Consider the following 27849-nt stretch of genomic DNA (forward strand, 5'->3'; position numbering starts at 1 on the left):
CATAAAAACTACAGGGCTATCATCTTCTCCACTGAAAATTAAATAGCCTTTTTTAATGAACACAAGCCTGTTTTATGCAAATCCATTTTATACAAATCTCTCTATTTTGATTTATTTAGAGCAGTGTTTCCCAACCTTGGCAACTTGAAGATATCTGGACTTCAAGTCCCAGAATTCCCCAGCCAGCATTTGCTGGCTGGGGAATTCTGGGAGTTGAAGTCCAAATATCTTCAAGTTGCCAAGGTTGGGAAACACTGATTTAGAAGACACAGATTTGCCCTTTTTTTCAGAGGTGAAGGGGAAGAGAAAATAAATAAAGTAACATAGTTCAGGTTTCATCTTACAAACCACATCAAAAGATAATAGCAACCACAGATGATGCAATAGTAACACATTCTTCAGTTACAAAATATTGTGATCTAATACACCCTGGGGACCTCCAGGGGAGATATGGCAAACTAAAGATTGCTCAGCAAAAGCAGAAGCAACAGCCACGGCAAAAGCCAAGGAATCTTGGAACCTCTCTGGATAAGCAGAGGTTGGGAGATTGCCCAGATGTGCTCTGGATCAGGGGTCTCCAACCTGGGCAACTGTAAGACTTGTGGACTTCAACTCCTAGCAAAACTGGCAGAGGAACTGTGGGAGTTGAAGTCCACAAGCCTTAAAGTTGCCAAGGTTGGAGACCCCTGCTCTAAATGGCTTCTCTTTGTGAGGACAAAAGGACAGCAGTTTTCCACAGGTTTGAACCCTGCCAAACAACGGGAATCTTGCTTGCAACCACAGCAAGGCTTTTTATTTTTTTTATAAACTTTATTAATTTTCAATAAAAAGACATACAAACTCACAAACATTTAAACACATAGTAGGGGTTACAATTACCCCTCTTTTCTTGAAGTCAATTTTTAATACAGAAAAAAGGATAAAATCTTAAATCTTTAAGTCAAAGTAATATTCTAAGTGAAAAGAAGAATTTTGTTTGCATATTCTAATAAACATAAAGTTAAATTGATAAAAAAACAAAAAACCAACAACAATTGCAACAGCAAGAAATATCAATAACATTTGGTTATATTCATACAGTTTTTATAACCTTATTTTCAACTTTATTCTTATCTATCCATGTATAAACTTTGTTCCAAATAATATAAAAGTCAGATTCTTCTTGATCATTCAGCCTTCTTGTCATCATATCCATCTCTGCACAATCCAATTTTTTTTTTAAATACTTCCTCTTTTTTGGGGACATCTTCCCTTTTCCAATTTTGTGCATAAACTATCCTGGCCGCTGTTAAGATACGTACAACCAAATAAAAAAATATCTTTTTTATATTTCTGTTTAGCTATACCTAAAAGATAAAATTCAGGGGATTTTTCTATTTCATGTAATGTAATCTCTTTTATCATTTTTTCTATCATTCTCCAATATGTCCGAACTTTATTACAGGTCCACCATTGATGATAATAGGAACCTATTTCATTTTTACATTTCCAACAATGTGGGGAGGTATTTGGGTACATCTTAGCAATTCTATTCGGTGGAAGGTACCATCTGTAGAACATCTTAATTTGGTTTTCTTTTAAAGAGACTGAATTTGTCGTCTTCCTTTTTGTTATCCAAACTCCACAGCAAGGCTTTTTAGAGGACAGTAAGTCTACAAACCTCATTTTCTAATCACTTTCAGAAATGGTCTAATAAGCATTTTAAAGCTTTTATAGATCTTCAGAACAATGTTTGAAAAGTCTTCATTGCATGAGTTTATTTTCAACTCTAAATAAAAGGAAAAATAATTATAAGCTTAAGAACATAAAGAATCTGAAGTAAACAGCCTAAAACTAAGATTTTTATTTTAGAACGTTATAAATGAACCAAGTGCAGATAAATTTAGAATATTTTAAAACAAGACTCTGGAATTAATTGCAGAGAACAAATCACTGCTTGTGGGAAATGGATCTCTTCTGGTTTTGGGAAGACATAATAGAGATAAGCAATTTCATGATTTTAAAACACAACCCAAGAAAGGTTACTGTCAATGAATACTTTAGCTTCAACCACAACAATACATGAGCACATAATAGATACAAACCTATGGTAAACCACTCCAAATTTGATTGCAGAAAATATAACTTCAGTAACAGACATACCAATGCCTGGAATGACTACCTGTAGTTTCTTCCCCAAACCTCAAAAACTTTACCCTTAGACTGTCTACTGTCAACCTCATCCCATTCCTAAGAAGTCTTTAAGGGGTGTGCATAAGTGCACCAGTGTGCCTACCGTCCCTGTCTTAATGTTTCCTTTTATTCATATCCATTTCATGTATCCATAGCTATGTTTATACTTATATCTGTTATCTAATACATGCTTGACAAAACAAATAAGATAAAGTAAATAAGAGGCTAAAGATTTTAGGTAGAACCTAAAAACTTCTGCTTGCTTCTGACTTTGAAAAGAAACTTTTGCATCTGCATATCACCAAACTAAGGCATTGCCTAACTGTATGAAAACCCAAATTATACAGATTTATTCTTCCGTTAAAAAGGAGCTCCAAATGCTGCAGAAGCCAGCTCAACAAGAGCCAAAGAGAAAAAAAGCATAGAAGCTGTTTTTTCATCACATTCAGCTGCAAGCTGAGATTTTGCTTTGGGGAAAGAATGTTAATGATCTCCTGGAAATAACACACACATCTCTTTTTGCCCTCCCTGAATAAGCATGCAGATACTGCCTTGTCTGACTCTTAATAGAAAAAAAGTAATGCAAACAAAACTGAAAGGGGAAGAAAATTCAGGCTTATTAAAAGGAAAGACAGAATTATGTTGGTTATCCCAAACATCTCCCAAAAAGAGCAACCATTCAACTGAATAAAAAATATGATGCTGTGAACCAGCTTTTTGTGGCAGAAGCAAAAGGCTGAGAAATGCGAATGCAGAAGTATTACCTCTCATTTTCTTCTTCCTTTTTTTCTGCATCCCACAGCATTTAATAAGGGTTAAAAGAAACAGTGTGAATTTTATTTGTTTATTTATTCATACATATTTATTAGCTGTACAATTCCAATGGACTCTGGGCAGCATACAGAACTGGACAATTCAATAAAAACAAATAAAACATCAGACTATATTAAACCAGTCTTATAAACAAAATAAATGAGACAAAGCACTGTTAAAAGCACAACAAACTACTGTTAAAACTATGTTCTTGTGGTATTTCCAGTTTCCTACATAAATGGATAGCTACGTTCCAAACGAATCCAAGCAGGAAACAAGTAGTCAAAATAGGGAGGGCCCTATCAAATCCTGCGCCAGTTAACAGCGGTGTCCCCCAAGGCAGCGTTCTAGGACACACACTCTTTCTGCTTTACATCAATGTGTTCATATTAAAAGCAGGTGCCCCCCTTTTGCTGATGAAGTACAATTATTTAGCACTACCGACAATGCTGCTGCCCTACAAAGTGACCTTGACTGTGTGTCAGAATGGTCCCTCAATTGGCAACTCCAAATCTCAACTAATAAATACTCTGTCCTACACATTGGCAATAAAAACCAGAACACCAAATACAAGTTGGGTGGAAATGTAGATGAATCTCACTCTGTCAAGGACCTAGGAGTACTCATCTCAAACGATCTAAGTTCCAGAGCTCACTATAACAGCATTGCTCAAAAGCCTATAAAAATTGTTAACTTAATTTAGCGAAGCTTCATCTCCAGTAACATTGTACAGTATTGCTAACCAGGGCATACAAAACCTTTGCCAGACCAATTCTCAAATACAGCTTGTCTGCCTGGAATCCATACTGTATATCGGACATTAATAGGATTGAGCGGGTCCAGAGGTATTTCATGAGAAGAGTACTCCACTCCTCTACTCACAATAGAATCCCTTATACCATCGAAATTTTAGGCTTGGACAATCTGGAACAGATTGTGATCTAAGCATAGTACACAAAATTATCTGCTACAATGTCTTATCTGTCAATGACTTCTTCAGCTTCAACCACAATAATACAAGGCCAAACAATCAATACAAACTCAAGGTAAACCGCTCCAAACTTGATTGCAGAAAATACGACTTCAGCAACAGAGTGGTTAACACCTGAAATGCTGTACCCAACTCCATTATTGCATCCTCAAACCCTCGCAGCTTCCACCTTAAACTGTCTACTGGGGACCTCACCCCATTCTTATGAGGTCCATAAAGGAGTGTCCATAAGCACACCAGCGTACCTACTGTCTTTGTCCTACTGTACCCATTTATTTGTATTCGTTTCCTTCGTTCATGTCCATGTTCATATTTATACCTGCAAACTTGCACATGTTTGACAAACTAATGCATAAATAAAATAAAGCAGAGGTCCCAGATATACAATAATACATCAATACATCAACCCCAGGCCTAGGACCAAAGCTAGCTTTTAAGAGCTTTTCAGAACTCTAAAACAAACCACTCTTATGTCAGGGGAGGACATGCTGTTCCAGAGGGTGGAAGGCAGATATCCAGTTTTGTCAGGATTGCGTCAGTCTGTTGCACCCCATCCTGATCAACCTCCATTTCATTCTGAATGAGTAAACATATCAACAGCTTCATCTGTGCAGTTTGATACTGAGATGGAGAGCTGGATATGATCATTATACTGAGGATACTAGGTCCTAAACCAGCAGATGGCCATGCCCAGATTTTCATATAGGTATTAAACAGAATAGGACATGGAGCCCTAAGATACCCATCATGTAAAAGGTCCTGGAGGCATTCTATGGCCAAACTAACAAACATAAGGACCTTCCATGGTGTTTCCAGTGATGGGCTACCAAAATCTTTACTACCACATTGTGGGCGTGGCTTATGCATTTTGTTTCAACATCTTTTAGTGCAAATTGGGTGCTCTGGGGTGGAGCTCCAAATTTTGCTACCGGAACTGCGTCCCTGACCGTTTCCATAGGAGCCCATCACTGGGTGTTTCAGAATCGAGCTCAGATAGTATCATAGGACTAGGCCCTGGACAGCCCACTTGGACTTGCCCAGTCAGAGTTCAACTCTGGCCACATTTGAATGATTCATATTATTTACTACGGCCCTGTAGATAATCCTGTGGTTAAATCCCATTAGTAAGGAATGGCTATCAGATGATACAATAAGGTGGAGAAATAACGAAAACTCACTAGCCTTATTGCAATGACATAAGCCCAGATAAGGGCCTTACAGATGTTCAATCAGACCCTCTCTTGTCTTTCTCCAAGAGCATTAAAATAATTGCTTCTAGTATTTCATCTCCCAGTGATCTTTGAAAAACCAAAAGCACACAGACAGCATTGGACCTTTGATCATTTGTAACATGTCCCTGGTTGTATGGAGGCCATGAACTCATGAGCTGCCACAGTTTCATCATTGCCATGCAAGTTACAGTCACCAAGGACCATAATATTTGGGACCTCCACCACTAAGTAGGCAATAGAAAACAGAAGCAGAGTGCCTTCCGTCCCCTGTCCTATTGCTCTCCTACATCTCCTATACCTTTCTTCTATTCCTATATCTCTTCTTCTATTCTTTCATTGATATGTTCTATTACTTTATCTTATTTTCTATTATTTCTTAGATATATTTTACTATGAGTATCTCCTCTATAACCTTCATCATGTATTTTATTATGTGTGTATGTGTGTGTGTGTATATATATACCCCCACTAAAACCCTCATTGTGTACTGGACAAAACCCTCATTGTGTACTGGACAAAACAAACAAACAAACAAATAAATAATGTTTAGCAACAGAGAAAGTAGTATACCAGCAACATTTTCTGAAGACTCAACTTAAGCTACAGGGTCCCATAGCCCAGTGATTTTCAACCTTTTTTGAGCCGCGGCACATTTTTTACATTTACGAAACCCTGGGGCACATTGAGCGGGGGGGGGGGGGGAATAAAAAAAGTTTGGACAAAAAATTATCTCTCTCTCTCCCTCCCCTTCGCTCTATTTCTTTCTCCCTCCCTCTTTCTCTCCCTTCCTTCCTCTTCCTTTCTCTCTCTCTCCCTTTATTTCTATTCCTTCCTCTCTTTTTGCTCTCTTTCTCTCTCCCTCCCTACCTCCCTCTATGTCTTTCTCTCTCTCTCCGTCCCTCCCTCTCTTTCTCTCTCTCTCTCTCTTTCTCTCTCTCTTTCTTTCTTTCTCTCTTGTTCTCTTTCTCTCTCGCTTGCTCTTTCTTTCTCTTGCTTTCTTTCTCTCTTGCTTTCTCTCTTGCTTTCTTTCTCTCTTGCTTTCTCTCTCTCTTGCTTTCTCTCTCTCTTGCTTTCTTTCTCTCTGAGCTTCGCGGCACACCTGACCATGTCTCGCGGCACACTAGTGTGCCGCGGCACACTGGTTGAAAAACACTACCATAGCCAGTTATCTGCAGGCAAAGTTAAGGCTGCAGATAAAAATTCTGTTATTGCTTCTGAAATTGGTTGTATTGTAAAAATACCTCAATCTCAGAATATCAGGCTCAAAGGGGGTATATTAACTTTGTCACCAAAGAGCACTTCAGAAGGCACTTGACCTCTGTCTTTGAGTAATTTGCTACCTATCTTAATGTCTAAATCCCATGCCAATCCTATACTCTCTGCTTAAATTCTACCAAGGCTTGCACAGCCCCAAAGCAAATAGGGTTGTTACTGATAAGAAGACTCCATTCCATTTCATATCTAGAGTGGTCATTTCTAGATGGAACATTTCTAATATGTAGATAATTTTTGATTCAGTGTTTGGTGAACAGCATTTTTACTTGATTGTTTGTTTCTTGATTATATTTCCAGCGTTTGTATTTTCTGTGCTTCCATATCCCCACTGCAAGACAGATATACCTTTCATACTCCCAAAATAATAGGAATTATTTTCCAGCTTCCTAATATTGCTTATTTATTTATTTAAACAATAAACTCCATACATTCTAATGATACCCACGTCTACAAATTTAAAATAGTAAACAAAAAGGGTGGTAACTTCCATAGCAGAAGCACACTACTGCATAAAGATTTAAATAGTGTTCCCTAGTTAATATTAGGCATAGCCTAATACGGAGTAATCATATTTCTTTACAAATCTCTGCATAAGGTTGCCAGGCCACAATCTAGAGATTTCTATTGTCCCTTCAAAACTGCCAAATAAGCAGACAAATGAATCTAGAATTTCTTCAATTGTTTATTTCCCTGTTTTCTATCAGCCTCCACTCCTATCTGTTATACAATACACCTAAAAGTCCAGTCCCTACAGCCACTGGGAGAAGAGAGAGGGAAAGAAGAGGTAAGAAGCCATAGCTTGTGACTGAAACTTGGCCATAAAACCGAGATGTTCAATTAAAAAAAACCCATCATGGGCCTAAAAAGGATTTAGGAGTACAGTAATCCCTCGCTATGTCACGATTCATCTTTTGCAGATTCGCTATTTCACGGGTTTTCAAAGGGTGCTTAAATCCATTAAATCCATTAAAAAATTTAAATCCATTAAAAATTCATAAAATTCTTCTAAAGTACTACAGTGCTCTATTAAAAAAACTGGTAGGATATCACATGTCGTTCCAGCTGAGAAACATTATAGAATTACTGTTTAATGCAAAGGGTGGGTTTTAAAAGTCCAAATACTTGTTAAATACATAAAAATATCTTTCCTCTACTTCACGGAAATTGGTTTTTCACGGGTGGTTTTGGAACACATCCCCTGTGAAAAACAAGGGATCACTGTATACCATTATAACAGCTGGCACTTTATGACACAAAGGAAAAGAGCATTAAGAATAGCTTAATATTTGAATAATGTCAGAATCAGAAACTCAGCAAACACTATGACCCACGGTCATCTTCTAAGAAACAGGGATCCAGAATTTTTTTAAAAAAATAGAGAACTTTGAAAGTTATCTGGAAACTGAACTATGATAGGTTCCCAAATAGCAGTTTATCTAATATAAAGTCTGGACACTGTAAAGGTGAAAATGTGAGCAATCTGCCTTTGTTTATTCCTTTTATTTCTAAATTAATAAAATACATTACAATAATGGAGCGGCTGAAATTCAGCTGGGCAAGAAGAAAATGTTTTTTTACCAAGATAAAGTACCTTAGTCACTGACTATGTACATGTGACTAGGAGCAGTTTATGATTTATCTATCTATCTATCTATCTATCTATCTATCTATCTATCTATCTATCTATCTATCTATTGCATTTGTATGTCGCCCCTCTCCGTGGACTCGGGGCGGCTAACAACAGTGATAAAAACAATATGTAGCAATCCAATAATAAAACAACTAAAAACCCTTATTATAAAAAGTAGACATACATACTGACATACCATGCATAAACTGTAGAGGCCCAGGGGGAAAGAACATCTCAGTTCCCCCATGCCTGACAGCAAAGGTGGGTTTTAAGGAGCTTACGAAAGGCGAGGAGGGTGGGGGCAATTCTGATCTCTGGAGGGAGTTGGTTCCAGAGAGCCGGGGCCGCCACAGAGAAGGCTCTTATGATGCAGGTTGTTGGCAGAATACGCAGCTTCGCATTTGCAGTGCTGACACTCCCTAGTCAACACAAGGATGTACTTCTTCCTGTACGCATCCTTTTCTTCCAATTATGCTCCAGAGCCATGGTGGATGATTCCCGTTCAATAACTGCCAGTTCTAATCTACCATATATACATTTATATAATAAAGGAGGGCCTTTGTTACACCAAAATTGAAACACTGCAGAGTTATTTCTTAAGATAGCACTAGTGCTTAGATTTATATACCGCTTCATGGTGTTTTTACAGCCCTTACTAAGCAGTTTACAAAGTCAGCATATTGCCCCCTAGACCAGACCTGGGCAAGGGGCGGTCCATGGGCCGCATCCGGCCCACCCACTGTCTGTGACCGGCCTGCCTGCTATCTGTGACCGGTCCATGGAGGTCGGGGTCCGCTCCAGCGCGAGGATGAAAGAGCTCACCGAGGAAAGCAGGAATCGGAGGAGTCCCGTCAGATGCGGTGAGCTCTTTCATCCTCGCACTGGAGCGGACCCTGACCTCCTACCGAAAGCAGCCGAGCACAGAAACCACGCGAACACTCCAGCGCAGTGACTGTAGGGCACCGTGTTGCCGTAAGGAAACAATTAGGGGTCTGTAGAGTGGTTCTGGGTGTTTAGGTCAGGCCAGGGTTTGGGTCTTTACAGTATTGGGCAGAACTGAGTTAATTATATTAGTCCGGCCCTCTAAAACCATCCCAATTTCTCATCCAACCCCATGGCAAAATTAACTGCCCACCCCTGCCCTAGACAATCTGGGTCCTCATGTTACCCACCTCAGAAGGATGGAAGTCCGAGTCAACCTTGAACCAGTGAGATTTGAACTGCTGAACTGCAGCTAGCGGTCAGCTGAAGTAGCCTGCAGTGCTGTACTCTAACCACTGCCCCACCTTGAATGCCCCATTCATGGATACAAGACAAAATTTAAATACTAAACTCCTCAAGGACCCTAGTAAATCATCTCTGTTTTCAACAGTAGATTTGGAATGTCGGTCCAATAGTCTGTCTACAGAACACATCACTTCTGTATATATCTCCCAAAAGTTATTTAAAAGGGGAGGTTGTCTTTGTTCTCAGATGAGCCAGTTCATGTTTCCTTGCTGCCTCTCCTTAACCTAAGATTTGTCCTGGGGGGCATGGGGGTGTTTGCAGTCAGCAGTCTGTGGGGTTAACATTCAGATGTCAAGAGCAACACTATTAGATTGTCTTAAAAATGGATTATTTAAAGAGGTTTGCTGAGAAATCAAGAACCCCACAACTCTTCTGCCCTGTCCTACTTCTTCTATGTCTGGTGGGGAGTTAAAGAATTTTTGGAGAAACAATTATTATCGCCAAACAACGAACTAAACACTCTCCAGAGTTAAGCTTGTTACATTTATTTAGAGGACCGGATAATGAGATTTACGATCAGGAATTATTTAATTATTTAATTACAGCAGTCAAATTGTGCAACCTTGGAAATGTCTACATAATGTAACAATTGAGTTCTTGATTAATAAGGCCTCCTTAATTGTCATATTAGAAAAAAAATCATAAAGTTAAAGTAACAAGACTTCAAAAGCAGGAATTGCAATTAAATCAAATTTGGATGGATTTTATGGTTTACCTTAACAGCGATTATTCATTGTCAATATTAATGCCAATGATGATGTTTAATTAACTGATTAATGTAGAGGCTAGGGTAAAACTCTAAATGACTTTGCAATATTATGCTTGCCAAATGAAAAATCTCCAGCTCAAAGGAGAATGGTTCATTTTCAACAACTTCCCAATGACTGTCAGGAGATAGGAGTTTTTACCTCATCCCTCTCTTCAAATACAGTGATACCTCATCTTACGAAATTAATTGGTTCCGGGATGAGGTTTGTAAGGTGAAAAGTTTGTAAGACGAAACAGTGTTTCCCATAGGAATCAATGGAAAAGCGATTAATGAGTGCAAGCCCAAAACTCACTTCTTTTGCCAGCTGAAGGGCCCGTTTTTGCGCTGCTGGGATTCCCCTGAGGCTCCCCTCCATGGGAAACCGCACCTCCGGACTTCCGTGTTTTGTGATGCTGCAGGGGAATCCCAGCAGGGGAATCCCAGCAGTGCAAAAACGGGTGCTTCTCTGGCAACGGAAGTCCAGAGGTGGGGTTTCCCAGCGAGGGGAGCCTCAGCGAAATTGCTGCATCGCAAAAACACAGAAGTCCTCGAAACCCCACCTCCGGACTTCCATGTTTTTGTGATGCTGCGATTTTGCTGAGGCTCCCCTAGCTGGGAAACCCCACCTCCGGACTACCGTTGCCAGCAAAGCGCCCGTTTTTGCACTGCTGGGATTCCCCTGCAGCATCGCAAAAACACGGAAGTCCGGAGGTGGGGTTTCCCAGCGAGGGGAGCCTCAGGGAAATCCCAGAAGTGCAAAAACGGGCGCTTCGTTGGCAACAGAAGTCTGGAGGCGGGGCATCCCAGTGGTGGCGGCTTGGGTTTGTAAGGTGAAAATAGTTTGGAAGAAGAGGCAAAAAAATCTTAAACCCCGGGTTTGAATCTCAAAAAGTTTGTATGACGAGGAGTTTGTAAGACGAGGTATCACTGTATTGCAGAGTAAACCCAACCATTTTGTTCTATTTAGAAAATACAATTATTCAAAATTATGCCTCAGCATTGTATAATGTTGCCATTAGAACTGTCTCTACATGAAGCAGAAAAAGGCTTCCACATCCTATTTGATCCAACTTCCTGCCATTATTAGGAAATTGTAACATGGAAACAACCATATCAAAATAATTACATATTTTTCCCACAGGATTCTTGGTAAAACAGTGCATAGTTTTATAAAATATTAAATTATTCTACTACTGTATCTGCATAGTAAATTACGACTCTTTACATAATTTACATAATTTACATAGTAAATTATGACTCTTTGACTAAGCTCTTTCACCCCCTCCCCTCTTTGAGTAATATCAATCACAGGCGGAAGAAAAGAGGCTCAAATGAAATTTGAAGTATCTGGAGAAGTTACTCACTTGTGGTGTTTCCTGTCATTTGTATGATGCATTTGGAATCCTTGCTCATTTCTCGGGAATTGAAAGGACGAACCCGCACTGCCACTTTTACTGAGGCTCCCGCCATCCTGGAGAGCTGCAGATTTTATCCTCTTGCTAGGATTTTACTCCTTAAAATGGCCTAGGAAGGAATTAAAAAGGTGTTGAGAAGGAATGTCTCTTGAAGCTCAATCTGTCCTCAAGGGTTATGGTTTATTGTATTCTTCAGATGGTCCTTATGATTGTTCTATTTTTCTTATTGTGGATTGGAAGGTAAGCTATTCAAACTTATTCTTGATCAAAGCAAAACACAAGCCTAATAAATGTGGTAGGAAACTCATCCCAATAAAGCCAACCAGAGAGAATCCCAAACAATGAGTAATTCCAAAGGATTGCAACAAAGTCATTGGTATTTACAGAAATAAAGATAATTAAATGAAAATTTTATCCAGATAGGCATGCATAAGGGGCCACCCACTCAAAAGAAAACTTACATTTCTACAACTTTTTAAAACGATTACCAGTTAACTTTATTTTTCATCTTTCATCTTCCATCTTTCAAATTAATGTTGCATAATCAGGAGGTAAAAGACTGGTTTACACAGTGCATTAAGCCATAATATGGTTTGTATTATTTTTGTTGTGTTTATTTTTATTTATTTGTATGCCAACTGTATTATTTTTACTAACAACCCAAGGAGATGAACATATGGAATAGAATAATAGAGTTGAAAGGGACCTTGCTTGGAAGTCTTCTAATCCAATCCCTCTGCTTAGGCAGGAAACCCTATACACCTTCAGACAAATGGCCAATCTTTTCTTTAAAACTTCCAATGTTGGAGCATTGACATTACTTTTGGAGGTAAGTTGTTCCACTGATTAATTGTGGTAACTCAGGAAATTTCTCCTTAGTTCTATGTTGCTTCTCTCCTTGTTCAGCTTCTACCCTTTGCCTCTTGTCCTAATCTCAGGTGCTTTGGAGAATAGCTTGACTCCCTCTTCTTTGTGGCAGGCTTTGAGATATTGGATATATCGAACATACTTTCCTCCTCCTATTTTCCCCACAACAATCTGGTCAGTGAGAGACTGACTGCCCCAAAGACATGCAGTGTTGAAGCCAATGATGGTTTACTCAATAAACTATGATCAATATCATCATCAAAATGTAAAACTTTTCTGAAATCATTAACAAGATATTTGCTTGCCAACTAGTAATACATTGTCTTCAAATACCTGCCTATCCCAAACATCCTGAAATGTTTCCGGAATCTCTGCAAAACTACCAGGGCCACTGAATGTTTGGGAGGCTCCTGTGTTTGTGTTTTATATATTAAATATATGAAAGATTCACATATTTATGGCTTCCCTAGTGACCTCCAAAGGTGTGAGTGCAGTTGCTGGGTTTGCAAGTCAATCTGATCCTTTTCTAGGGTAGGAAATCTGAGTTTCAGTCTCAATATACGGCAGGTCAGTGATGGTGAACCTTTGCCTTGGATGGGAAATGAACACTCGGACACCAAGCTGGGTAAAATGGGTCACTTTATTAAATATTAACAGAAAGACCTGCAGGGGTCGCTAAATGGGGCGGAGTTTCCTGAACACAAACATGCTTGGGCAACCCAAATGGGCGTAACTCCATGCCTGGTCAGGATGAGGCATGCCCCACCTACACCCAGCCCATAAAGCCACGCCCAAGGTGTGGGAGGGCTCACCCTGCATGACCCGGAACCGGAAATGACGTAGGTGAGCCCTAAGGGCACCCCCTTCACACCTCTCCGTCCGTGGAGGAAGCATGAGTTGGGCAATGGGGGTGCCAATCATCTTATAAAAGATGCCCAAAGGAGAACACACAGTTGCTACTGATACCCTTTCCCCCCGTTTCTGCCATATAGTGACCAAGAATATAAACATCCAATTGTTGAATCAAAACCTATTTACATACGGACGCACCCTGTAACCACAAATCCTTTCCCTTGTCCAGGATGGAGTAGGCGAAAAACAATCCATAGTAAATGCCATAAGACTGCAAAAATTCCTACTCGGCCCCAAACTAGGTGACCTATAAAAACATCCTGGATTGAGTGGAAGGTGGGTGGGTGTCCTTTTCCTGGTGAGCTCGGGGGCAAGGGAAGCCGGGGGGCGAGCAAGCCCTGATAAAGGGCGCACGCCCCACCCCGGCTTTCCCAGAATGTCCGAGCGACCACTGGTTGGTCTGAGGCGAGCCCGCATTGCCGCAGAGATCGCCCCAGCTGATGGGCGGAGCCTAGTTGGTTCCCGCCATTGGCAACTTTCGGCCAGGCGTTAATTCGCCCGGCCTCTCATTTTTTGCTCGGGAGCCAAAAGGGTGCCCTGGTAGGCCAGTTGGGACATTTTTCACCTTCCCCAGGCTTCAGGAAAGCCTCTGGAGCCTGTGGATGGTAAATAAAACAGGCCCAGCAGGCCTACTAGAACAAATTTTGGGTCCATTATTCACCATCTACAGGCTCCAGAGGTTTCCCTGAAGCCTGGGGAAGGCGAAAATGGCCTTCCCCTGTCCTCCAGAAGGCCGAAGATAAGTTGGCCAGGACACACATCCATGTTGGAGCTGACATAAGGCAATACCTCGCGTGCCCTGAGATATGGCTCCACGCACCACCTGTGGCACGCATACCATAGGTTTGCCATCACGGATATAGGTGAAGAACATTAGAATTTCCTAAAGTATGAGAACTAATAAAATCTGTTATCTATGTACTTTTGTAATGTATAGGATACATTATACAGTGTTCCCTCGATTTTCACGGGGGATGCGTTCCGAGACCGCCCGCGAAAGTCGAATTTCCGCGAAGTAGAGATGCGGAAGTAAATACACTATTTTTGGCTATGAACAGTATCACAAGCCTTTCCTTAGCATTTTAAACCCTAAACTGCAATTTCCCATTCCCTTAGCAACCATTTAGATTATTACTCACCATGTTTATTTATTAAAGTTTATTAAAAAAAATATTTATTAAAAGCGGACGAAAGTTTGGCGATGACGTATGATGTCATCGGGCAGGAAAAAATGTGGTATAGGAGGAAAAAGCCGCAAAATAATTTTTAATTAATATTTTTGAAAAACCGTGGTATAGCTGTTTCGCGAAGTTCGAACCCGCGAAAATCAAGGGACCACTGTATTACATTCTGGCAGTTGAAAAGCAAAATGTCCATAACAAAACTGATGATTCATATTGCAACATGTTACTTTAATAAGGAATATTTTTTTTATTATTATTTTCAAATATTTTATACTTCAAACAACAAAAATATGACAGAATGTCAAGACAATAAACATACATTTCAACACAACGTTATATGTCAAAATGTTTTTTGGCTCGCGAGTCTATGTCCATATAATGTGGATAAATGCTCAGGTTTTTATAAGTGTTCTTATATTCGTCAAAATGGACAGTCACTGTTTCATGTAAATATACAAACTAAATATAAACTTTAACTATAAACTTTAACTCCATTCTATTTGTTTAATATACTGTACTAAGGAATATTACCTTAGTTGGTTATTACCTATAAAGCCGTATATGGCTTAGGGCCACACTACCTACGGGACCGCCTCCTGCCACACACCTCCCAGAGACCAATAAGAACACACAAAGTTGGCCTCCTCCAGGTCCCGTCGACTAAGCAATGCAGGTTGGCAGGACCACGGGGAAGGGCCTTCTCTGTGGCTGCCCCAGCTCTATGGGACCAACTACCCCCTGACGTCCGTACTGCTCCCAACCTACTGACCTTCCGTAAAGCCACAAAGACCTGGCTCTGCCGGCAGGCCTGCGGGCCATGAATTGTATACCCCTTCATAACCAAACTATATTATTATTATTATTATTATTATTATTATTATTATTATTATTATTAATTGGATTTGTATGCCGCCCCTCCCCGCAGACTCGGGGCGGCTAACAACAATGGTAAAACAACATGTAACAATCCAATTTAATAAAACAACTAAAAACCCTTATTATGAAAAACCAAACATACACACAAACATACCATGCATAACTTGTAATGGCCTAGGGGAAGGAATATCTTAACTCCCCCATGCCTGGCGACAAAGGTGGGTCTTGAGTAATTTGCGAAAGACAAGGAGGGTGGGGGCCATTCTAATCTCTGGAGGGAGTTGATTCCAGTGGGCTGGGGCCGCCACAGAGAAGGCTCTTCCCCTGGGGCCCACCAAACGACATTGTTTAGTCGACGGGACCCGGAGAAGGCCAACTCCGTGGGACCTTACTGGCTGCTGGGATTCGTGCGGTAGAATGCGGTTCCGGATGTATTCTGGCCCAATGCCATGAATGGTATGTACATATATGTTTATGTCTTTTTATACTAAATGGGGTTTTATGGGATTAGTTTTAGATATTATATTCGACTTCGCTTATTACTTTGTATCTTTTGTATTTGTATTCTATTTTGTAAGCCGCCCTGAGTCCTTTGGGGTGGCATAGAAGTCGAATAAATAAACAAACAAACAAACAAACAAATAAATATTTTAAGACTCTCTGTGGCATTGGTTATTTTGCAGGTGCCCCATACCTCAGTATTTTTTGACTAGCCGTGGATCGGCAAGTGGACAAAGGGTGAGGGGAGGGAAACAACAGCAATAAATGACCAGCTGAACAGCTTTAGGGGCTTCCAAAAAGGTTGGTCAGACAGCTGCTTGAACAAAGCAAAAAGGTTACTGACAAAGATGTCACTGGAAAACAGAAGCCATTGCTTTGCGTCTTCTGAAGCTATGCAAACAAGAAAGTGTTTCTGTCACGTATTTTTATTATGAGGAACAGAGTCTACGTGGATATTCACTTTCTATAAGGAACAGCAACCAATTCTACCCATATTTTTCTGATAATTATTTAGGGTTTTTTTTAAATGCAAACTTGAATTCTCTCTAATGTTGGCTAGGGAGATGTCATAACGTTCCAGAATTATGTAAGACTGCTCAAAAGGAAGATCATAACATTCAAAAGTTTTCCCCCACCCCGCCGCCTTATGCCTTTTACAAAACCAACAAATGCTCTTCTACCCTCCACATCGGCAAAAAGAATCCTAACCTCATATATAAACTGAATAAACAAATTCTCACAGCCAACCCACACTCAGTAAAAGACCTTGGAATACTAATATCAAATGACCTAAGTGCTAAAGCCCACTGCAACAATATCGCCCAAAAGGCTTCTAGAGTTGTTAACCTGATCCTACATAGCTTCTGCTCCGGCAATCTCACACTACTCACAAGAGCCTACAAAACTTTTGCCAGACCCATCCTAGAATACAGCTCATCTTTCTGGAACCCGTACCACATCTTGGACATCAACACTCTTGAAAACGTCCAAAAATATTTCACCAGAAGAGCCCTTCACTCCTCCACTAGAAACAGAATGCCCTACAAAAATAGACTAACAATCCTGGGTTTAGAAATCTTAGAACTACGACGCCTAAAACATGATTTAAGTATTGCCTACAAGATCATATGCTGCAACGTCCTACCTGTCAATGACTACTTCAGCTTCAACCGCAACAACACAAGAGCACGCAACAGATTCAAACTTAATATTAACCGCTACAAACTTGATTGTAAAAAATATGACTTTAACAATCGAATTGTCTAAGCGTGGAACTCATTACCAGACTCAATAGTGTCAACCCCTAACCCCCAACATTTCTCCCTTAGACTATCCACGATTGACCTCTCCAGGTTCCTAAGAGGTCAGTAAGGGGCGTACATAAGTGCACCAGTGTGCCTTTCGTCCCTTGCCCAATTGTCTTTCCTTTATCCCATATATCATATATATTTTCTTCCTTTCATATATCTTCTCCTCTATTTTATATTTTTCTTTATATATATTACCTCATGTCTATTCTATGTATTGTGTATTGGACAAAATAAATAAATAAATAAATAAATAAACAATAAATAAATAAATAAAATAAATAAATAAAGCTGGCGTAAAATCAAAGAAAGCCTACCTTCCCTGCATATCTGACTAACCGAGCTAAGCCTCTAAGGCCCATCTCCAGACTTGTTTTCAAAATGAATAATTGAGTGAACTAAGCGAAGCCCTCAGTTGAGCCACATCCTGCATCTTCTGTGGAAGATGGGAAGTATAAGAGGAGGGGGGGAAAAAAGGAAGACTCCATAATGCTGCAGAATCAAGGGCTGCTTCCGGGCAGACCTTTTAATGTTAATGGATCATTACCAGATACTGTCATCATGCTTTAGTCACTAGGCCACGTCGTACCATCTTTTCAAACATTTCTTTTTCTTTAGAAGATTAATATGTTTAGTCATGAGGGCTGAAGTGCAAGTCTCAGAAGATTCAGGAATCCACAGCACTTTGTTTCCATTCTTTGGGAAGGATGACTTAGTTCATTATTTGTTTGGCATCTTATTCCTGACCGTTCCTTCCTGAACACCCATTTGGGTCAATACTTTTTAGAACAGTAATACAGTAGAGTCTCGATTATCTGATATAAACGGGCAGGCTGACAGTTGGATAGCCAATAATGTCGGGTCTAAGGGTCTAAGAAAAGCCTTGAAATCACTAAGAATTGCATTATTATTATTTTATTTTATTATTTTATTATTTTATTATTTTATTATTTTATTATTTTATTATTTTTATTTTATTTTATTTTATATTTATTTATTTATTTATTTATGATTTGATTTGATTTGATTTGATTTGATTTGATTTGATTTGTATGCCGGCCTTCTCCGTACACTCGGGGCGGCTCACAACATACAATAGAACAATTCACAACAAATCTAATAAATTTAAAAACCATTAAAAAAAACCCAATTATTAAACCAGACATACACAAAAGACATACCATACATAAATTGTATAGGCCCGGGGAAGGGGGGAATGCTTCAATTCCCCCATGCCTGACGGCAGAGGTGAGTTTTAAGGAGTTTACGGAAGGCAAGGAGGGTGGGGGCAGTTCTAATCTCCGGGGGGAGCTGGTTCCCGAGAGTCGGGGCCGCCACAGAGAAGGCTCTTCCCCTGGGACCCGCCAGACGACATTGTTTCATCGACGGGACCCGGAGAAGGCCAACTCTGTGGGACCTAATCGGTCGCCGGGATTCGTGCGGCAGAAGGTGGTCCCAGGGATATTCTAGTCCGATGCCATGAAGGGCTTTATAGATCATAACCAACACTTTGAATTGTGACCGGAAATAGTTCTACTCCATTGATACAACAACCTTCTTCCTTTTCATTACGATGTTTGGGGCATGTTTGGGCTCTGCATGTCACTGTCCCCATCGCAGCTGCATATCTGGGGGTATAGAAATGCCTACAGCCATGCCCCCAAGCAGCGTCGGATAATCCAGAATGTCGGATGACCGAAGGGCGGATAATTGAGACTCTACTGTATCTATATTTCAGATTTTCCACATACGGAAACTTCATTTGAAATTATGGTATTCAAGACGGATAAAAAGCAATGATTTTTTAAAAAAAGAATTTTAAAAATGGATTCTTAAATTTTAAATCGGATTTTTTAAAAATCAAATGTATTCCAATAAAATGCTCTTGGAGTTAAAATCCATCTAAGGATAGTTTACTATTTAAGATACATTAATACTTTAGTTTATTCAGCATGAAATGGAGCTTAGTTATGTAGCATGAGGTTGTATGTTCTACAATATTTACATTTTGAGTAAACTCATTCAATGAATCCAAGCTCTGCAAGATGAGATAACTTGTACTGCATTGATACATTCACACAATTTCACAGTAACCATGAGATAAATCATAAAATTCAGGGATATTCCTTTATCCCATTGTTTTGCAAATCTATGTACACTACAAACTGTATGCGAAATGCATCTGTACTACCAGGAGGAGGAAGAGCAACCAGTTAAAATAAAAGTAAAAGCTTCTAAGCAGCTTATAAATATGGAGGGATCTGTAATATGGTAAATGATTTAGCTTTACTAGATAAATGGTCAAAGCAATGGAAACTGCAGTTTAATGTTTCCAAATGTAAAATAATGCACTTGGGGAAAAGGAATCCTCAATCTGAGTATTGCATTGGCAGTTCTGTGTTAGCAAAAACTTCAGAAGAGAAGGATTTAGGGGTAGTGATTTCTGACAGTCTCAAAATGGGTAAGCAGTGTGGTCGGGCAGTAGGAAAAGCAAGTAGGATGCTTGGCTGCATAGCAAGAGGTATAACAAGCAGGAAGAGGGAGATTGTGATCCTGCTATATAGAGCGCTGGTGAGACCACATTTGGAATACTGTGTTCAGTTCAGGAGACCTCACCTACAAAAAGATATTGACAAAATTGAATGGGTCCAAAGACGGGCTACAAGAATGGTGGAAGGTCTTAAGCATAAAATGTATCAGGAAAGACTTAATGAACTCAATCTGTATAGTCTGGAGGACAGAAGGAAAAGGGGGAACATGATCGAAACATTTAAATATGTTAAAGGGTTAAATAAGGTCCAGGAGGGAAGTGTTTTAAATAGGAAAGTGAACACAACAACAAGGGGGACACAATCTGAAGTTAGTTCGGGGAAAGATCAAAAGCAACATGAGAAAATATTATTTTACTGAAAGAGTAGTAGATCCTTGGAACAAACTTCCAGCAGACGTGGTTGGTAAATCCACAGTAACTGAATTTAAACATGCCTGGGATAAACATATATCCATTGTAAGATAAAATACAGGAAATAGTATAAGGGCAGACTAGATGGACCATGAGGTCTTTTTCTGCCGTCAGTCTTCTATGTTTCTATGTTTCTAACAGCTGTCATTTCAGATCCATCATGGCAGCACCTGTTAGCAGGCATCCACTTACCTGCTGCCTGCCATGTTCCTCATCTTGTTGTGTTACTGTCGCAAACCAGCTGTCTCATTAAAGTGAATGGGACTGTTGGTGAGTCAACAGCAGGTCAGAGGGGCCACTGTGGCACAGAGATAACAGCTGCTCTTTAAAAATTATAATTTAAATCAAGTTTATTTAAATCAAGCCTTTTTACTAATGATTTAAATCATGGTTTAAATCGACTTGATTTAAATCAAATCCACCCTGATGGTAGTTCCATATAGAGTGAAGGGCTACCAAAGATTTTACTACCACACTGTGGGCGTGGCTTACGCAGGACGCCCTGCATTTTCTTTCACCATCTTTCAGTGCAAATTGGGTGCTTGGGGGTGGAGCTCCATTTTCGCTACCCCACTGCGTTCCCTCCTGTCCGGGCAGCAGTCCACCCCTATCTGTATAGTTCCTTACAACTTCTTACTTTTTCAATCGCAATACAAGGAGGGTTTCCTCTGTGTATTCAGATCTGTAAATGAGCATTATTTATAAATCTTTATAAATTGGCAACCTGTCATTTGTGCATTAATGCCCTATAGTTGTAATCATAAATCCAGTGCTTGCCAATTTCATTGCAAACAGTAGCAATTTTCATTCTTACAAGTATTAAAGTAGACAACTCAGCAAGGTGGAAAGAACCCTATATATTTCTAACATTTCTAGCACTCTCAAATATAAAATATTTTTTTTCACAAGAACACATACACTTGTTTACACACTTAAAATTATTACTGTGGTCTGAATATAGATACCCGTACTATGAAATTCTCACTAGTTTGTGGATTAATGTGCTTAACAGAAACTGTATGGAACTTGTATTGCTATTCAGCTTTCAGCCAAATTAGGACAAGAAAGGATGTAATATAAAATAACATTAGAGTCAAGACACAGCTGTCATGCTTCTCTTGGCTGTCAAGGCAAACCATTGCAATAATATATTACCTAGGTCATGAACATTAAGAAAAGTAGATTTACTGTAGCAAAACAGTGAAGCCATTACAAAAGAATTACAGCTACTGCAAGTATTTATAACACTTGGTGTTCCAATTTGCTGCACTTCTTTCTCCTGTGCTTAAAAGGCCATCAACAAATCTCTTTTAGGCAGGAGATACAATTCCCATCTGTTCTTTACTTTGGCAAGAACCAAATTTAGTATCGGGTTGTTTATTTTTGACCATAGAAGGACTAACTTTCATACCAGCCAACATATGTATCTACTACTCTAAACTATACAATATCTTTTCAACTATTTTGGAGAAATCATAACTGTCTAGAGATCTGAGTTGCTTTCTTGATCCACAGAATCATTCTGGGTTTTCTACGGTATCTAATCAAACCCTACCCAATGCTGGAACTAAATGTAGGATATATCTCCAACATCTTGCTCAAAACATGGGCAAGTATAAACAAAAGTCATTTCCCCCCAACTTCTCTATTTCTAATTAGATTAAGTTTTATTCCTTTGGGGAAATGTAAGCATATCTCCAGGAAAAGAGAGAAGAAAGAAATGGATTTGGGAGCAGAAAAGAGCAAATATTAAATCTGCCCCAGATTAAAGTTTAGAGCTTTCAGAAGAACAAAAATTAAAATATGAAAAGTGGATTGAAATCTGATCCAAAAGGACCGGATAAAAAATAATATGTACATTACATACAACTGCACTAAAGTTAATTTTTATTTTATTATTGCTGCAATTATTTTATATTTCTGCATAATATAAAAATATTGTATTTTTCTGTCAGTGTGAATCATGTGTTCAAGCAACTTGTTCTTTTAACTTCAATGCTAGCAAATCAGTATCATCTTCTGGTTTGTGATATTTATTTTTATATGCTCCATCGGATCCTTTCCTTGTTTGTTTAATTTCCAGTTACTACATCTTCAAATTACAACAGCATAGTAATTGAGATTTTTGACACAGATTACCTACATTCTAAAATGTAAAACTAGAAGGGGTTTTTTTTAGTTCTGTCTTTTAAATAAAGTTTTATTTTGTGTACACCATGTAAAATTGTTCAAGGGGAGAAAGATTGATAACTCTAGTCCAAGAGTCTCCAACCTTAGCAACTTTAAGACTTGTGGACTTCCAGAATTCTGGAAGTTGAAGTCCACAAGTCTTAAAATTGACAAGGTTGGAGACACCCTGCTCAAGTCACAAATCTCAGATATTATATGATCTGTAAGTGGTGTTATGACTTTTACTTTATTTTCACTTTTACACAGTAATTGCAAGACAGTAGCACAAGCATCGGAATCTCTAATTTCTCTCACCTGCCTAGTTGTGGAAAAGGACACCGGAAGATAGAGGCCGGAACTGTGATTCCAAGAGGTAAGGGGCAGAGTCAAGGTGTGAGAAATAATTTGAGACCTCCACTGTTCTACCCTACGGGCATCACTAAACTGGTGGAAAGTGATGCTCCTATTACTAAACTAGTCTGGCATGAATATGTTTATTTTAAAATGTCTACAGAATGTGGATTACATTCACATTGAAGAGTTTGAAAATCTACCATTGCCATCCAAATACTCATTCGATGAAACATTTATCAGGGAAACCATTAACTTGCAAAATTGCTGATACACTAATACTTCATCTTAACAACTCAGCAAAGTTTTAAAAGGCAATTTACTGTAAGAATGATAGGTTGGTAGCTATGAAGTTTCCATGTACAGCAACTTCTCAGGGTTTTTTTTTTTTTTTTTTTGCAAACTGCCAAACATGCAGATATTGGCAGTTACTAATAGATGTGTTTCCCATTTGTGTGGAATGAGGTGACTTGGGGGGGGGGAGTTGCTCCAAGACTGACAAAAACTTGAAGGACTAAATGGATTAGATTCTTTTATATTCCCCTATTGGTCAGTTGGAGGATGAGTATTGTTTGGTTCACAATATTCTCTGCATAGTTTATGTTTTGAGGTTGGCAAAAGCAAAGATTATTAAGGGTCCTTACTGGGGAGAGTATGGGAAATGAAATGAAAATGGAGATAGTGTAGAACTGCCCAGGCTAAGTACAGCAGATTATTAAATTTTCAATCATTAACTTAGAGTACATAGATTCTTTTTGCAGATGTAAAATGCTATATTGCTAGATGTTTCAACTATATCAACAAGGACCACACATTTATAGACTTCTGATTGGGAATATGTTTTAACTTAGTATTAAAAAGTTGAATTACTTATGACTTATTGATCTAACCTTATACTTGATCACTGTACTCTCTAACATATACACCCACTATCTTATTATACAGTATTACAATGTTGTATATCCTGAAAACGTCTGGTACTTTGCAGACTCCCCCTACCCTTTGCCCTATCCCTAATTTCCCTCCACCAACATCTCTTTTCTCCTTTCTTCTCTTATTTTTCCCTTCTCCTCTATTTATTTTCATACTTTATAGATTCACTACTTTATTTTATACTACGCACACACGTTTTATATTTTATGTAATGTAATGTAATTGTGGTTTTGATATAGATTACTTTATGTATAGTTTAAGATCTGTTTTATTACTATGTAATGCTTTCCTTCTCCCTTCCCCTTTATTCCAATGATCCCTACCCCTTTTAATGATTTAAATTTAATAAACTTTTTTTTTTAATTGAATTACTTTTTAAGGTTGATGTGAAAGATCAAGCTTTAAAGAATCCAGTTATTATTTAGTCTACCCAGTATACTTCACCATCTAAATATCATGCAGTGTTTAAATGGGGGAGGGAGGAACCATTATAGTGGTTATGTGCAAACATCCAACAACATGAATGTTTTATTATTATTATTTTGGTTGTGAGCTGCCCGGAGTCCCTTGGGACTTGGGCGGCATACAAATGTGAGTAAATAAAATAAATAAAATAAACATAACCAGACAAGTTAAAAGAATACTATCTGCACAGATCTTCATTACACCCATTATTTTCTGTATATATTAGCCCAATCATCAAAGCTTATTATTTCACCAGAAAGTTTTTAGAGTGAGTGAAACTTTGTAAACTGTTGAGTTCTGTTGAGGTTTTGAACTGCCAGGGAGATCCCAGATTTGGGTGGGTGATTTGGAGCTAGAAACATAACCGAAGAAGGAAGACAGGCTGGCTCCTTTCTGGATTTTCTGCTTCCCCCATCCCTGCCAAAGTCTTCCTTGTTGTTGCTTTGCAATAGCTCTTCAGTCTTTTTCCTGTTTTGATTACATAAATAATAACTAAAGAAAAGAGATAGCATCCTATATTCAGTAAATGCTCATTAAGAAATCAATTTGCAACTATAGAGGAAGTATCATACTGCAACCTACTGGTAACTAATATTTGGCTGCATAATTCAGTTGTTCTTTATTTTACTCCATCCAACATTGCTGCTTATTTATTCCTTAACCAAACCGAGTTGCTATGGTTATGTGAAGGAGAAGTTACAAATGTTTGCCAGTTTTTCCAACTTGTCCTTCCTCCAGAAGTGCCAATCACAATTCCTACCAAATATTGCTGGCCAAAAATGCTAAAAACTATAACACATCTGGAAATTTCCCATTGTAAAAAGACTAAACCAAACTCAAAAGGCAACATTATTTGAAATGAAGAAATGTTTTAAAGTCTTGAAGTTTAAGGTCTCACAAAAACTAACCAAAAAAGTTTCTACGTGATACACATAATATGATGCATTGGAGTATTTATTTATTTCTATTTATCTTTATATTCACATGTCCATTCATTTCACTATGGTGACTCCTAAACAGCTAAAAACAGTTAAAAACACAAGATTAAAAATAAAATACACAACTGTCAAACAATGTAAAAGAACCCAAATGAGCCATGATTCACATAGTCAAAATGATTATCTGACCCACCCAAGCCTGGGGAAACAGACATGACTTAAAGGTTTTGTGAAAGACCTTCAGGGTCAGTATCAATCTGCTCAGGGAGGGATGTGTATGATGTTCACAGGGCAAGCAGTGAAAGTGATGTGCCGGTGTCTGGAGGCTGTTAGGGTCTGGATGGGTGTCAACAGGCTCAAACTCAACCCTGATAAGACGGAGTGGCTGTGGGTTTTGCCTCCCAAGGACAATTCCACCTGTCCATCCATTACCCTGGGGGGGAATTATTGACCCCCTCAGAGAGGGTCTGCAACTTGGGCGTCCTCCTCAATCCACAGCTCACATTGGAGAAACATCTTTCACCTGGTGCACCAGTTGCGGCTCTATTTGGACCGGGAGTCACTGCTCACAGTCACTCATGCCCTCATCACCTCGAGGCTCGACTACTGTAATGCTCTCTACATGGGGCTACCTCTGAAGAGTATTCGGAAACTTCAGATCGTGCAGAATGCAGCTGCGAGAACAATCATGGGCTTCTATAAGTATGCCCATGTTACTCCAACACTCTGCAGTCTGCATTGGCTGCCGATCAGTTTCCGGTCACAATTCAAAGTGTTGGTTATGACCTATAAAGCCCTTCATGGCATTGGACCAGGATATCTGTGAGACCGCCTTCTGCCGCATGAATCCCAGCGACTGTTTAGGTCCCACAGAGTTGGCCTTCTCCGGGTCCCGTCGATGAAACAATGTCGTCTGGTGGGACCCAGGGGAAGAGCCTTCTCTGTTGTTGGCCCCGACCCTCTGGAATCAACTCCTCCGGAGATAAGGATTGCCCCCACCCTCCTTGCCTTTTGTAAATTCCTTAAAACCCATCTCTGTCATCAGACATGGGGAAATTGATTCCCCTGGGCAGTTTTCATTTTATGTATGGTTTGTATGAGATGTATGATTGTTTTTTATATTAAGGGTTTTAAATTGTTTTAATTGTTGGATTTGTACTGTTTTGTTGTTGTGAGCCGCCCCGAGTCTTCGGAGAGGGGCGGCATACAAATCTAATAAATAATAATCATAATCATAATGATGGAAAAGGCACTTTCCTGGTCCCACCAGATAACGTGCCTATTCTGTTGAATTTAATAAACAGAAATAATTAGGGAGAAGTGATTCTAGAAATAACCCAGTTCAATGCCATGAAGGGCTTTAAAGTTGACCACCAGCACCCTGTCTTGTTCCCAGAAGCATCCAAGCATCCATGAGTCAAAAGTTTCCTTGGAGCTGGCAGAGGGTAAAAACGCCCTCTCCCATCCTCCCAAAGGCTCTCTGGAAGCAAAAAATGCCCTCCAGAGCCTCTGTGCAAGCCAAAAACCAGCTGGTCGACACACACAACCTCTATATGGTGAGCTGGAGCCCCAAGGAACTGTAGGGCAACCAGAGAGTAAACTAGTTCCTCCAATTCCAGAGTATACCACCACTGCCCCAACAGAAAAAACAAACAAACAATCTGGCATATGATATTTGTCATGTATCAGATCCTTAGTGACCTGCATGAGCTCCATGGCTGGCATAGTGGCCATGAACTCTTAAGCCATCTCAGACTCTGCCACCAGAGAAAGCAGGTTAAAATCCCCTAGTACTACAAGCCTGGAAAACTCCCACCACTAGCCCAGGAACAGTGTCCAGAAGATTCACCAGAGAGGTTGCTATGCAACAGGCAGACTAGTTTAATAGCTACTCTCCCACCTAATAATATATATATTATTAATTTGAATGACTCAGATGATATTCCAATTTCCCAATAATTGAATGACGTTGCCAACTATTTTCAGCAGATGGTATTTCCAGTCTAATTAAAATCTCAGGAGGAAACATATTTTATTTTGACCATTTTTCCACTGCCCAATTATTTTTAGTCTCTATGTTTTTGATTCCTCTCATGCATTCTTATGTGTAACATGTTTTGATACACACACAGTTGCAGTGTTGTCCCCATATATCTTAATGATACTCTTTTAAATGTTTAAAAATTGTAATGTTTGTTCCCCTTCTCCTTGGAAATATTTCCAATTTGTTTCCTCTACATACAAAATGTTATCAGAAGCTAGACATACAATTCTAGCTGAGACAAATCTTTGCTGACCTGTATAGCTCATTCCTTTGTTCAAAACAGCACCTGCCCTTTTTGCAACCAATTCACTCTACTGATCAATTCAGACTGTAATTTGTTTTTCACCTAGATAATTTTAATGCCATAAAGAATTAAAAAGAGAGGAAGCAGCCTTAGCTTAACTTAGATTACATGCTTTACATTATCATATCTGAAGCTCATTCTCAAGCATTCTCAGGAACATCTAAGTCAAACTAGCTAATACTGTACTAGCTTAAGTGGACCAACAATATGACTTAGGATAAGGCACTACCTTACAGTTCCACTGGTTCTCTAATATGAAATGTATAGTATATTTTTTCATTAAATTTATATAATGAATACATGAAGAGTAGTGGTTCTCAACCTGGGGGTAGGGACCCTTCTGGGGGTCGAATGACCGTTTCACAGGGCTCGCCTAAGACCATGGTATTAGGAACTAAAGCTTCTATTATTAAAAAACATATTTTTACAATACGACCAATCAGGCGTTTTCAGTGGTGGTGTCCCTCTGACCT

The 27849-nt window shown here is 39.2% G+C and overlaps 1 protein-coding gene across 1 annotated transcript in view; it reads right to left on the bottom strand.

Moving 5' to 3' along the window:
* Positions 1 to 27849, bottom strand: part of KIF1A (kinesin family member 1A) — a 126105-nt gene that overhangs the window by 95144 nt on the left and 3112 nt on the right. Inside the window, exon 2 of the mRNA XM_070754038.1 lies at positions 11513 to 11672. Coding sequence (XP_070610139.1) covers positions 11513 to 11618 — 106 coding nt within the window. The 5' untranslated portion in view covers positions 11619 to 11672. The remainder of the gene's footprint in view (positions 1 to 11512; positions 11673 to 27849) is intronic.

Source organism: Erythrolamprus reginae, chromosome 5, assembly GCF_031021105.1.
Source record: "Erythrolamprus reginae isolate rEryReg1 chromosome 5, rEryReg1.hap1, whole genome shotgun sequence".
Lineage (NCBI taxonomy): Eukaryota > Metazoa > Chordata > Lepidosauria > Squamata > Dipsadidae > Erythrolamprus > Erythrolamprus reginae.